This window comes from Triturus cristatus, chromosome 1_2, assembly GCF_964204655.1.
Source record: "Triturus cristatus chromosome 1_2, aTriCri1.1, whole genome shotgun sequence".
Lineage (NCBI taxonomy): Eukaryota > Metazoa > Chordata > Amphibia > Caudata > Salamandridae > Triturus > Triturus cristatus.
The window spans coordinates 372,559,366-372,573,073 of record NC_140580.1 but is presented as its reverse complement, the minus strand read 5'-3'; the positions used below and the strand labels follow the sequence as shown (position 1 = coordinate 372,573,073).

Here is a 13,708-nt window from a genome sequence, read left to right as displayed (position 1 = left end):
AGCGACAAGGCCTCTCAAAGGGAACGGACCTGGCGGAGCCTGCCCTCCCACTTGAAAATGAGCCGGAACGGATGGCCCCAGGAGTAGGAGATGTCTTTGGAGCGCAGGAACGCCGTGACGGGCCGAAACTCCCGCCATTTCTGTAAGGTAGATGCTGCCAAATCTTGAAACAGAAGAGGCCTGCAGGAGCGAAAGTCTATGGGGTGTTTGGCCCGCGCCTCCCATAGGATGCGTTCTTTAAGCTGGAAGTCGTGCACGCATGTCAAGATATTGGGAGGGGGGGACAGTCGCCGGTCTCTTGGGTCCCACATGGTGGGTCCGGTCCAGTTTGATCCCTTGTTCCTGAGGGCCCCCCAAAATATGATGAAACAGTTCCTCAACAAAGGCCTCAATGTCTTGTCCCTCCGACCCCTGAGGAACCTCCCGGATTCTGATGTTCCAGCGAGAACGTTTCTCGAGGTCCTCCGCATGAGCTTGGAGATCTATGTGTTTGTCCTGGAGACACGGGACCTCTTGCTGAAGCTGTGTCACTTCTTCGTCTCGCGTTGATGCTGTGTCTCCAGCTTGTCGACCTGCTCCCCCACCGAATCTGTCTCTGCGCATCTTCCGGATCTCAGCGGTCAGGTCCTTTTTCATGGTATGGAATTCTCTCATGAGGGCAGCATGTGGTTCCCTCTAACTATCCTCTCCACGGAGCCACACCGAAGCTCCTCCGTGGCACTCCTGGCTGCTTACCCGAAGTCACATGGTTTGCTCCCGCAGAGTCCTCCTCCTGCTTGAGGCCCAACAGCTGTAGCTGTGTCACCGATTGCGCCGGTAAGCATCGCCCCCCCTCCCTCCCGCTGGTTTGGCCACCTCACTGCCTTCCACTTCTGAGGGGAGTCTCACGCCCCTCCCGCATTGCTGACCAGGGCCTCACGCCTGCGTAGGTCACGGCGCACTGCTCCGTAGGGTAATCAGTGGAAACACCCCCACTGGGGGGGGGGGGAGGGTATCCTCCAAGGAATCGGGCGCGCGGCCCAAGCGTCACCGCTGCGAAGCTGCCATCGGGTGCGCGTAGGCCCGGGCCCAGGGCGACCCAGGCTCCGCACCTCCTAAATGTTGCAGGGAGGTGAGGGACACAGGGCCAAGCACGGGCTCACCTGCCCCCGTCAACAGTGCGATCTCCCCCAGCGGCCCCCTGATGGAGGGCCGCACTGCTTCCTTCGTCCATCACTGGGGCCGCCGCTTAGGTGCACCTTCGCCGTTAGCTTCCAGCGGGGTCACAGCACCCCACCTCTGGGCCAAACGCCACCGCCTGGGTCTTACTAGGGGACCTCTGCTGTGCTCTGTCCCACAGCACGAGGCCGCCCCAGCGCACCTCTCACCTCTGCCATAGAGCAGGCCGCGAGCTGCGCAGTGCCGATCGCTGAGGTGGAGCGCCGGCGCCGCTCTCAAGATCCAGGCTCTGTGAGCATGCACCGGACCGGTGTGGGGTCCAGGACGCTGTACAGGGATCCGCTGTAGGCCGCTATATGGCTTTGGCCCAGGCCAGGGGTCGGAGCGAGGAGCAGGCACGTCCTACTCGGTCGCCATCTTGGCCACGCCCACCGAAAATAATACCTTTGAACGGGACTAGCAGGTGCTATTGATGATTTGGAAGATAAAGGATTCTGGTCAAAAACGGCTCCTGAGTATTTTTTCCAGGCTGGAAGAGAGTTGGCTATTGACCCATTCGATAGTTACATTTGAAAGGTGGCTGTATATTTATTCATTTGAAGGTTTTCTGATTTTGATCCATTGAGGGCTAGTTTGTATGCTCATATGTTTTAAGTAGCATTCCATCATTGTGACATCCCTTTCCGTTTTTGGAGCACTTGATTGTAATCCATACATTCTGCATTGTTGATCCATCTGGTACTTGATAAAGCCAAGCAACAAGCATAACTTCTTGGAAAAGGACCATTCAAAAGTAACATTGTATCTCTTTTCATTTGTCCTAGAGACGACTAGTAAAGTCCTTGGAGGATCTGTGCTCACAGTACGACCTGACTGTACGGAGCGCCACGGGCGACGTCATCCAGTTCATCTATGGGGGAGATGGATTAGATCCTGCGGCAATGGAGGGGAAGGACGAACCCTTGGAATTCAAAAGGGTTCTCGACAACGTCCGAGTATGTGTTGCAGAATCTGTAGTCTTAGGCCTTCATGCGATGTGATGGGATGAGAGATGTAGGATTGATTAATTAAACCATCCCCTCTTGCAAATAAAATGTTTTTTAGTACAATAATAAATATTTTGAAACCCACACCTCCTTAAGAAGGAAGGCCAAACTGCATTTGCCTGCATGTGAACATCTTTTGTGTTGCTGTGCTTTGACTACAACCTTCTCCATTATGAATGTAATGCCCTTTCCATCCTTTTGTTGAGATTATTTTTCTCAGTTTAATAACCTCACTGGAAATGTTGTCTTCTTGTAGGCCATCTACCCCTGCCACAGTGAACCTGCACTGAGTAAAAATGAGCTGGTCTTAACAGCTGAATCTATAATGAAAAAGAATGAATTCCTCTGCTGTCGTGATAGTTACCTGCAGGTACCTTATTTCTATTTCAATGTCTTTCTCTGACTAACAAATTACAAAAGACCTTCTTTTCCTAGCAATGGCGAAAGTCAGATGCATTCAGCTGCCCTATGTGTTGCACTAAGAGCTGCAACTCTGTGTGTTTTGTGATTTGAACTACATCATATTACTACTTTCACGTCATTCACATGTTGTTGTACCAAATTGAAAGAGGAGCTTTTATTTATATACATATATATATAATTTTTTGCATTTCTTCATATGCTACAGCTGCTTGCAACCTTCATCAACTATATAGACATTTTTAGACAATGTAATTTACAAATTTTTCTTCGAGATTTGTATCTTGCACAATAAGTACCTATACTCCAGAACCTCATGCTCAAGTGAAGTATTAATACTTTGTATAGCTATCAACAAAACAGCATGTTTAAAAAAAAATATATAATCAGTATGATCAATATGCAATCTTAGATGCGTAATCCACGACCAAAAGTGATTAGATCATTTGGACAACCATCAACAAAACAACACGTTTTAGATTGATAGGTAAAATCAGTATATAACTTCGTATGCATAAACCTCTACAAAAAAAGTAACGTTCTTGTATTTATAAACCATTTGTGCTCATTTCAGCATTTTATTGTACTCTTGATTTAGAGGCAAAGAAGCCAAAAATGGATGCCAAGACAGTTTATTTACAGAGGACACTTCTGTGACTGCTTTACATAATATAATGGTCCAAGAGAGCTGGTTCAAAATGATGGGATTGCCTTTGCTTGCCGTCAATTTTTCCAATAGCTCAGGATTTGTTTAATCTTTATTACAGATCCCTCCCTTTTCTGTGTTAATATAACACCTTGCACAATAACGAGCACAGTAAAATACTTTTGTCTTCACACTTCTATACTTTCCATGTTCATCCGTTATAACAAATAGCCTTTACAAAATGCTGTTATTCACTGCAGGTACATCACATCAGTGAGAATAAAAGCTTGTTTTCTACTACTGTGAGCTACCAATTCTTTTGGAGCCAGCCAAAGTACGTCTATGTTTACATCTGTGTTTAAAATACCTCAATTTTTAAAGTCTGTTCACAATGGAAAACAGGTTTGGAACCCATATGATGGGTACCTAAATTAAGGGATGCCTTTCACCTTGGGGGTGATGATAGCCATTATAGACAACTGGAGCTTTATTGACATTGTCTATTTCGTGTCTTTCACCACTCCCCTCCTAAAAAAGAATTCCTCTTATTCTTGGTCTTCTGGCTACCTTCAAGCAGTCACTTTGTATTAGATGTGTGCCTTATCCTAATGCCTGATCACTTGAATTGTAGTTCAGTTTGTGCAGTGGAAGGTCGGCTAAAGAGTTTAAACCTATGTTGCATGCAGGGGATATCCGTAGCAGCAAGTGGAGGAAATCGAATTGTAATAAAGGGAGGGCATCTCACTTTACTTTGGTTACCTCTGGTCTTGTTTTCCAAACTGTACTACTGCAGTTCTACAATACATTATTTGTCAGCTGAACAAAGTGTTCAGTGTTTTGTCTTTGAATTATTTTCAGTCCTCTGTGCAACACATTTTCTGGTATCTTATTTTGTCAACTTGTACAGCTGAAGCATGATGCAACTCTGTGAATGCATCACTTTAAGCCAATATCTGTAGAACAGTTCAAGTCTCTTAATATCAGTATAGCTAACCACACTGTATTGTTAGCCTTCAGCCTTTGGGCTTTTATTAATGTGTTCTATTTGGGCATCCTAAATTCCTACTAAAAAGCTGTCTGCCATTTGTTCTCAAAATCTATTTTTACTCCCACTGCCATAGCAAGCTTTAGACCACTGTCCAAACCTCCTTTGACAGTCATGTCATTCAGTACTAAAGTCAGAACCTTCCCATCTCAGTGCAGGCATGCTTTCCAGCTGTCAGGAATTAAGAGAAGTCCCACTATATCTAGTGAATGTACCGCACAGGAAAAGGCTTGTGAGTGTTCTTAATGGTCTGATACTATGTGTCAGTGACATCTCGCCATGTGAAAGACTATCTGCTTTGTATGAGCTATTGGCAACAACTGTGACAGGGAGCGTATATTCTGCATTGGGTTGCATAATTTCCATCAAGTGGAAACAATGCCCAATTCCCTTTATTCTACATAATTGGGATGATTGAAGTCCACTTTGGGCTTATGTTTTCCTCATTTTGTTTGATATTTGTAGGAAAGTGCCCCTTTTTGTATGGCCACTCCCCACCCCCACTTTTTGTTTCAAATGCTAATGGTTATGACTCTGATAGTGCATTGGAGTCTCCAGCCCAGACCCCAGTGCTCTGTTTAAAAAACGGTATGTTTGACTTGATAATACCAAATTGGCAAAGACGTTACATCCTTTTAAGTCCCAGGGGTACTCAGGACATAAGTGGTAAAAGGGTCCTCAGGGTTGCCAGACAGTTTTGTACCTCCCTGGGAAACCCAAGCAAACTACTGCTAGCAGGCCTGCTGTTGTAGACTGCAGGAGCAGTGCAAACTGCTTGAACTAGAATGCCCTCACCATGTACGAGACAGTCAAATGCACTACCTGTAATATGTCAGACACCTCTACAGTAGACTACCTCATCCCACGAGGCAGGTGGCAGTATATTAAAGGTGAAGACCTACAAGTGAAAACCTATATGTCCCTATATCGGCGTTCCCCATTGGAAACTATTAGTGGTCCATAGGAATGCATGGGCTGCCACCCGTGTATTCTCGAGGTTGGCAGCTCCATTATGGTACTGCTGAAATATGTCATGTTTGATACCGAACATTGTTCCTTCTTACCCCTGACATGAATCTCATGCCCTGAGTGATGTTCCATGCACCAATGTGGCGACCTTAGAGGTTGCCTACCTCGTTGCCCCAACTTCGCTGTGTTCTGTCTGACCAGCCCGCGCTTTCTCACGCCTACTGCCGCCAAGACAGGATTCTGACTTCCTGCCAGGCAGTGTGATCACTCGCAAGAGTCCAGAACAAAGGGCTGGGCAGGAAGGAGGTCACAACTCTTTCCTCCCAAGCAGGCTAGTGAATTGGCACATCAAGGCAGTGAACTTCCAAGGCTGCATCGCCTCTTCTACGCATCGGGGTTGACTCCCAGTGGAGGAAACAGCCCTCCCCCTGCCCCAGGCACAGTTGTACCTGGGCATGCGTTACATTAGCTATGGAGGGAGGTGTACACTCCCAGAAGGCTGGCCACACCTAGGGTGGACAGCCTGGTCTGTACACTCAGTTTGATTTCTGCCATCTTTAGGAGTGGCAGAATAGAGGGTTCTGGGTAGAAAAGGTGACCTATTCCCCTGTATGTGGTCACCTCAGGTACAGAGTAGCTGTCCATTGGTTACTAGCTCCCACACTCCTAGCTCCCCTCAATCTAGGATTTAAGGGACAAACCACCCCCCCCCCACCACCACCACCACCACCACGCCAGTACCTGAGAACTGAACAATTGCATATGAAGGAAGGACCAAGAGGAGACCTATGTCACCGACAACAGGACTTTGCCCACAGCAAAAGACTGATACTTTGTCCCTGTGACAATAGACTTGGAACTGAGTGAATGACCCTCTTCCTTGCCTAAAACCAGACACTGCTGATGATAGGAACCCCTGGGAAAGGCCGGAACACCCTCAGACTCCCCTGGACTAGTGACATTAGTCCCCCTGCAAACTGCAGGTAAAAACACTCACTAGATCCAAAGAATCGCTAAAGTTTCATGCCCCTACTTGACTCCCCCGGACCCAGTGAAGTTCCAGTATCTTTTTGCTGTGCTTACTGCTACTAGGTTTTGTTCGTAACCAAACCAGTAACCGACCCCCACATTCGACCGGGCATCTACAGGGAACACCATACAACCATCATCCAATGTCAGAAGCGGTGTATCTGTTGTATTTTTGCGTTCTGTTTCTTTCTGCACCATGTAAGTGGTAAAATTAGCACCAGCGTGACTCCCGTTTAGCACCAAGGACAGCCAGGGCAAATCTCACCCAGACTGCATGGGCTAGGTAAAATTAAGCTGACTGTCATGGCCTGGTCCAGGGCCCCACATGACCTTAATCCTGTATGGGTTCCACGTAATTCGACCTGCAAGTGACAGATTGTCACTTGTGGCTTTTCCCATTGACCGCAGCATTATCTTTTTGATGTATTTTTCTGCACTGATTTAATATTGCATCAATAATCTATAACCCTGGGTATATGTATGCTACTCCATTTGTTTGGTGTCAAAATTAAGATAAAAAATACACTCAATTTTTTTATAAATGGGTGTCTGATTTCTCAAGTCGTGTAAATTATCCAGTATTAGGGGTGTCTTTCATAGATTCACATGCCTGAATCATTCCCCGTCGTCGAGACGGGAGCCTCCGGTACATAAAAAAGTAATGTCCTATAGACATACATAGAGAAAAAAAAAAAAAAAAAATAGGCCTAAGGGCCTCCCCTTAGCCGCCTATCATAGTCCTTATGTAAAAAGGACCAAACTCCTAGAGCCAGCCAATCAGCTATCACCTCCCTCTAGAACCTTCCTGGCAGGAGCCTCAGTCCCTCAGATTTTCTACCGCACGTTGTGCTAGGGAGTCTCCAGCCTGAGTTCTCCTCAGGATTTCTTTCAAACCAGATTATTCACGGTTTTTGGTGACTTTCTTCTTCAGGATTTCAACGCTGACTACTTCAGGCCTCTTTTTGCTGCAGTGAGTGTTTATTTCATCTACAACTCCTGGCATGTCTGACTCCCAGAAGAAAGCCCTTTTCAGGGCTTGCTCTTCATGTGGGAAGAAGAGGCTTCATGTGGACGACAAGCATGAACTATGCTTGTATTGCCTTTACCCGGACCACGTCCCTAAGGACTGCAAAATATGTAGGTCTTTTCCACATAAGACCTTGAGAGACAGGGAAGGCCGCCTGCTTATCTGGCTGGACAGGCTCAAGGACAAAGACAGTGTGGTGTCCTCAGAGGCGAGCTTTTCCGGAGCCTCTGAAGTCTCCCTGAAGAGGCCGAGAGTGACATCTCCTGGCCCCTCAGACGCTCCTCCTAAGAAGACGCACAAAAAGTCTTCAGAGGCAAGATCTTCGAAATCCTCAGTGTCTGATAAAGTCTCTCTCACTTTCAAGAAGCCTACTCTGTCGGCCTCAAAAATTGCGACACCATCCTCTGCGCAAAAAAGGCCATCAGGACATGTCTCCACAGCAACGACGACAGTGTCCACGTCCACAGCGGCGTCGGCCCGCTCGTCGACGACGACGACTCCATCATCATCGTCTGCAGGTACCCCTATCTCGTCTATTATACTTTTAAAACCGTCGTCTAAATCATCGACGACGAAGATAGTCCCGTCGAGGACCTCGTCGACGAGGAGCCCTCCGTCGACGGAAGAGTCGACGACGAGGATATTGATGACGAGCGCGTCGACGATGAAGGCATCGTCGACGAAGATGTCGACGAAGATGTAGACGACCAAGGCATCGTCGACGAAAGCGTCGACGACGAAAGCGACGACGAAGGCGTCGACGACGGAAGCGTCGACGACGGAAGCATCGACGACGGAAGCGTCGACGACGAAGGCGTCGACGACTAAGGCATCGACGACGACTGAATCGTCTACGACCACATCGTCGACGAAGACTTCGTCGACGAGGAAAATATCGTCTATGGGGACGCCGTTGGTGACAGCCGAGCCGTCGACGGGAACGTCGTCGTCGTCCGTGGGACGGAAAACCACGGCGATTTCTGTGCAAGGATCTGCTTCCAGACCACAGATTACCCCGGAAACAACATCTCCAAGCAAGGTCCAAACCAATTTACCCCTGGAGATCCTGCAGAGTGAAGAGTCCGAAGAAGAGTTCTTCCAACAGGCTACTTCCCCTTCCGAGCTGTTTGTCAAATGCCAAAGCACGGACGAGGAGCAGGAAGATTCAAGCGCGCAGGAGCGCCCCGTCCAGGAACAAGTCCGCACGGAGGTCACCCCAATGGTCTGCCTCCCTCTGGCAATAGTTAAGGACCTCAAGTTCCTTATCAGGGATTACAAACAACGTTTCCCGGAACCGCCAAGACAGGATACAGGGGTCCCAGTGCCAGTTACTAACACCCCAGCGACAGCCCCAAGGCAATCACGGCCGGTAACGCAGGTCTGCCACGAGCCGCCACCTCAGGTGATAGACTCAACGGATGAGGAGGCTGAGGAGGCTGAGGAGATGGAGGAAGGTGAGGTCCAGGGAGACCTGACGGACCAGGATGAGGAGGAGTATGTAGCATCTTCACCACCTTCCCCACAACCGCGCCAGGCGGATTCACCACCTGTGGATATCGGTGGTTTTCATAAGCTAGTGGAACGGGCTGCGACGCGGTTCCATATGGTCATGGAGTCGACGGAAACCGAATGCTTCCTCCATGACTTTGAGGAGCAGACGAAGAAGACGACCAAATCTATCCCTATCATTGACTTCCTCTGGGACCAGGGAAAGAAGTTGATGCTGACGCCAGCTTCAGTTCCTGCGGTCGTTCCGCGCCTGGATAAGAAGTATAAAGCACCGTCCACGGCGCCAGCTTGCCTGACTGGCCACCCGAAGCCAGATTCTGTCGTGACCCAAGCGGCCCAGAAAAATTCTCGGAATCCATCCTCGCCTCTGTCAGCACCACCAGACAAGGAGGGCAGAAAGTTAGACACAATAGGCAAAAGGTTTTCAACCACTTCGGCAATGACCATCAAGGTGGCCAATTCCATAGCCCTTTTAGGGCGTTATAACCGCCAACTTTGGGAGGATATTGCCCCATACTTAGCAGAACTTCCGAGTGCCGTACAGGATGAGGTGAAGGCACTCCTTTCCGAAGGCCAGTCTTCTGCGGCAGAGATCATCGACTGCGCCATAGATGTAGCCATGACAGGCTTCCGTCAACTGGCTGGGGCTGCAGTCCTGCGCCGCCAAGGATGGCTCAAAGCAACATCGTTCAGGCAGGAAGTGCAAACGAAGGTGCTAGATATGCCCTTCGATGGGCAGCATCTATTCGGAGATAAAATTGACGAGGCGCTCCAGGCCATTAAATAGGATACGGACACGGCTAGAGCGCTTGGAACCTTACAGGCACGGAACCAGTCCTTTCGGGGCAACAAGTCTAGAGGTCAGTCTTCCTACAGAGGATCATTCCAGAATAAGTCCTCATATTTGTTCCAGAATAAGACCCAGTACCAGCAAAAGCAACAACAGGGCCGACAATCATCTTACGGAAGATCCAATTTCGGGGGTAAGAACCAGAAAAGGGGCACCGGCGGACGCCAGTGACCGCTTACTCCAGCCAGTCCAGCTACCATCTTCTTCTTCACAAATTGGAGGAAAATTGACCCATTTCCTAAAAAATTGGCGCATCATCACCTCAGATCGTTGGGTGCTCCAACTCCTCAGATTCGGCCATTCCCTAGAATTTACCGCCATCCCGCCTGCAACCCCTCCCCGCAGGTCTCCACACAGACATCTGCGGCTGCTGCTCCGGGAGATATCGGAGATGTTAAGGAAGGGAGCAATAGAGCGAGTTCCATCAGCTCAGAGGGAAAAGGGTTTCTACTCCCGTTTCTTTCTGATACGCAAGAAAGAAAAGAAGTGGAGGCCCATCCTGGACCTCAGAGCACTCAACTCCTTCCTAAAGAGTCAGTCGTTCAGGATGGTGACGCTCCAAGAAATCCTAGGCATTCTGGAGGAAGGAGACTTCATGACATCCTTGGATCTTCAGGATGCTTACTATCACATCCCGATACTCAAGGGGCACAGAAAGTTTCTACGTTTCGAAGTGGCAGGACAACACTACCAGTTCAAGGTCCTTCCGTTTGGCCTCAAATCCGCTCCGCGGATTTTCACCAAGTGCCTTTCTCCTGTGGCAGCTTTCCTACGTCAAATGGGTCACCAAGTTTTCCCCTACCTAGACGACTGGCTGGTCAAGGCGCCTACGGCCGTAGGCGCAACCAAATCCTTCAACGCTTGTACCAATCTTTTCCAACATCTAGGATTGACGCTCAATCTTCAGAAATCACATATGTCCCCAACGAGAAGCATCACCTTCCTCGGGGCTACCTTGAATACGGAATGCGCAAGAGCATTTCCCTCAGACGAAAGAAAGCACAGGATCATATCCCTGGCCAAAACGGTGCAATCAAGGAAATCCCTGAGAGTTCGCACCTTCAAGTCACTCCTGGGGATGATGTCTTCCTGTATACTACTCATCCCTCACTGCAGGCTGCGGATGCGCCCACTGCAGGAGGCTCTTTCGAACCAGTGGACTCAGAGTGCAGGTTCGTTCGAGGACATTATAAGCATAACACCGCAAATATCCAGGAGTCTCGAGTGGTGGAAGGATACCAGAAACCTCTCGAGAGGACTACCGTTCCTGCTGCCAGCAGCGCCACTGGTGATCACCACAGATGCATCTCTAGCGGGTTGGGGAGCTGTCCTTCAGGACCTCAGAGTCAGCGGCAAATGGTCGGATCGGGAGCAACGCCTCCATATAAATCTGCTGGAGTTGAGGGCTGTGTATCTAGCTCTGCAGGCCTTTTTACCACGCATCCAGAACTCTCAGGTGCTCGTCAGAACGGACAACACCACGACGATGCATTACCTGAACAAACAGGGAGGAACGCGTTCGCTCACGCTATCGCGCGAATCGCAGAAGATCTGGAACTGGCTTGTTCTCCAGGGGATTACGCTCAGGGCGGACTACGTCCCGGGAAAGGACAACACCATTGCGGACGCCCTAAGCAGGCAGAAATCTCTCTCCCACGAATGGGAGCTCGACGAGAGTGCACTGACACACGTATTCTCGGAATGGGGAGCCCCAGGAATCGACCTGTTTGCCACCAGGGAGAACGCCAAATGCCCAAGCTACGCAAGCTGGCATCCCCAACCGGAGTCGCTCGGAAATGCCTTTTCCATAGGCTGGTTCAGCGTATTTGCGTACGCTTTTCCACCGTTCCCGATGATTCCCAGGGTCCTCAGGAAGATGAAGGCGGAGCCCTGTACACTAATTCTGATCGCCCCGTACTGGCCGAGGCAGCACTGGTTCTCGGACCTTCATCGCCTCTCCATCAGGACGCCGATTCGTCTAACACAGCACCCGAACCTGCTGACCATGTCCAAAGGGCAGGTGCAATTCCCGAACCTCCAATCGCTCAGGTTATCGGCCTGGCTCCTGAGCACAGAGAGTTCTGCCATTTGAACATCCCGCAGGACTGCAGGGATGTGCTAGCAAAAGCGAGGGCGGACAGTACCAACAAAACCTACTCCCTCAAATGGAAGCGCTTCTGCGTTTGGTGCTCGGAGAAGGGCCTGAGACCACTTCATATCACACCCGAGCAGATATTGCCATATCTCCTGCACTTGGCACAGTCCGGATTAGCGCATGCATCCATAAAGGTGCATCTAGCGGCGATTTCACGTTTTACCAGGACTTTTCAAGGCCCGTCCCTCTGGTCCAGCAGACTTGTTAAACAGTTCCTTAAGGGTCTTTATAGGTCCTTTCCAAGGCCCCGACGGGTCCCACCGACATGGCACCTCAACTTGGTCCTTAACCAACTCATGAAGCACCCCTTTGAGCCCATTCACCGAGCCTCCATCAAGTACATCTCATGGAAAACGGCTCTATTACTTGCGCTCACATCTGCCAGGAGAGTCAGCGAGTTGCAAGCTCTCTCCATTCAGGAGCCCTTCATGCAGTTCAAACAGGACAGGGTGGTGCTGAGGACAAATCCCAAGTTCATACCGAAAGTGCCTTCAGACTTTCACCTCAACGAGCCGGTGGTCCTACGCTCCTTCTTTGCCAACCCTACCACGGCAGCAGAGAGGACGCTCCATTCTCTGGATCTCAAACGGTGTCTTAAGTTTTATATAGACAAGACAAAAACCTTCAGAAAGTCTTCGCAGCTATTCGTGGCCTACAGCAGACCAAGGCTGGGTATGCCTCTCACAAAACAGAGCATCTCAAGGTGGATCTCTTCTGCAATAGCTTTCTGCCATGAAGGGGCCGGACGGCCGTTGCGAGACAGGGTGGAAGCACACTCCACCAGAGCGATGTCCACATCAGCAGCGCTGTTCGCTGGAGTGCCGATTTTGGACATCTGTAGAGCGGCGACGTGGAAGTCACCGCATACCTTCTCCAGACACTACTGCCTGGATGCTGAACTTACGAAGGATGCGGCAGTGGGCCAGGCGGTGCTTCGCCATCTATTCCAGTGAGGTGAGCCTTCCAACATCCCGCCATCCTGGTATGCACATTCTTTACTGTTTTACTATTTTGATGTATGCCAATGTTTCGAACTGTTATGATAATGCTGTATTATCTCAAATACCTTTATGGCATGTTACATCAGAAATGTGCATAATGTATTGCTAACTACTCTGATTCAGGCATGTGAATCTATGAAAGACACCCCTAATACTGGATAAGAAACGCGTTACTTACCTGTAACAGCAGTTATCCAGTATTGGTGTCTTTCATAGATTCACATGCAACCCTCCCGCCTCCCCTGGAAGGACTCACACCTCTCTCTAACTATATTACGCCTACCTAGCTAGGTGCGTACGAAAATCTGAGGGACTGAGGCTCCTGCCAGGAAGGTTCTAGAGGGAGGTGATAGCTGATTGGCTGGCTCTAGGAGTTTGGTCCTTTTTACATAAGGACTATGATAGGCGGCTAAGGGGAGGCCCTTAGGCCTATTTTTTTTTTTTTTTTTTTTCTCTATGTATGTCTATAGGACATTACTTTTTTATGTACCGGAGGCTCCCGTCTCGACGACGGGGAATGATTCAGGCATGTGAATCTATGAAAGACACCAATACTGGATAACTGCTGTTACAGGTAAGTAACGCGTTTCTTACATATCGTCCATGTTGGTAATCTGAAATGCTTAACACATGCTCCTTTAGTACAGCCTGACTGCTTTTTGCCACTTTACCAGGACTTCGCTAAGGATATATTAGTGTGAATCCAAGAACCATCTTTGGGGTATTGTGATAGTATAACATGGAGAGGTCTAACACCCACACTACATAATACTCCAGTTTCATACAATGTTTATTTGCAATGTTTTTTTTAAATTTTTTTATTTTAATAGTGTTCTCTCTGTAAAAAAAAAAA

At 49.0% G+C, this 13,708-nt stretch overlaps 1 protein-coding gene across 2 annotated transcripts in view; it reads left to right on the top strand.

Annotated features, from left to right (window-relative positions):
• Window positions 1-13,708, top strand: part of POLR3A (RNA polymerase III subunit A) — a 316,237-nt gene that overhangs the window by 208,924 nt on the left and 93,605 nt on the right. For both annotated transcript variants that reach the window (XM_085604841.1, XM_085604831.1), the window contains exons 20-21: window positions 1,983-2,153; window positions 2,461-2,574. In XM_085604841.1, coding sequence (XP_085460967.1) covers window positions 1,983-2,153; window positions 2,461-2,574 — 285 coding nt within the window. The remainder of the gene's footprint in view (window positions 1-1,982; window positions 2,154-2,460; window positions 2,575-13,708) is intronic.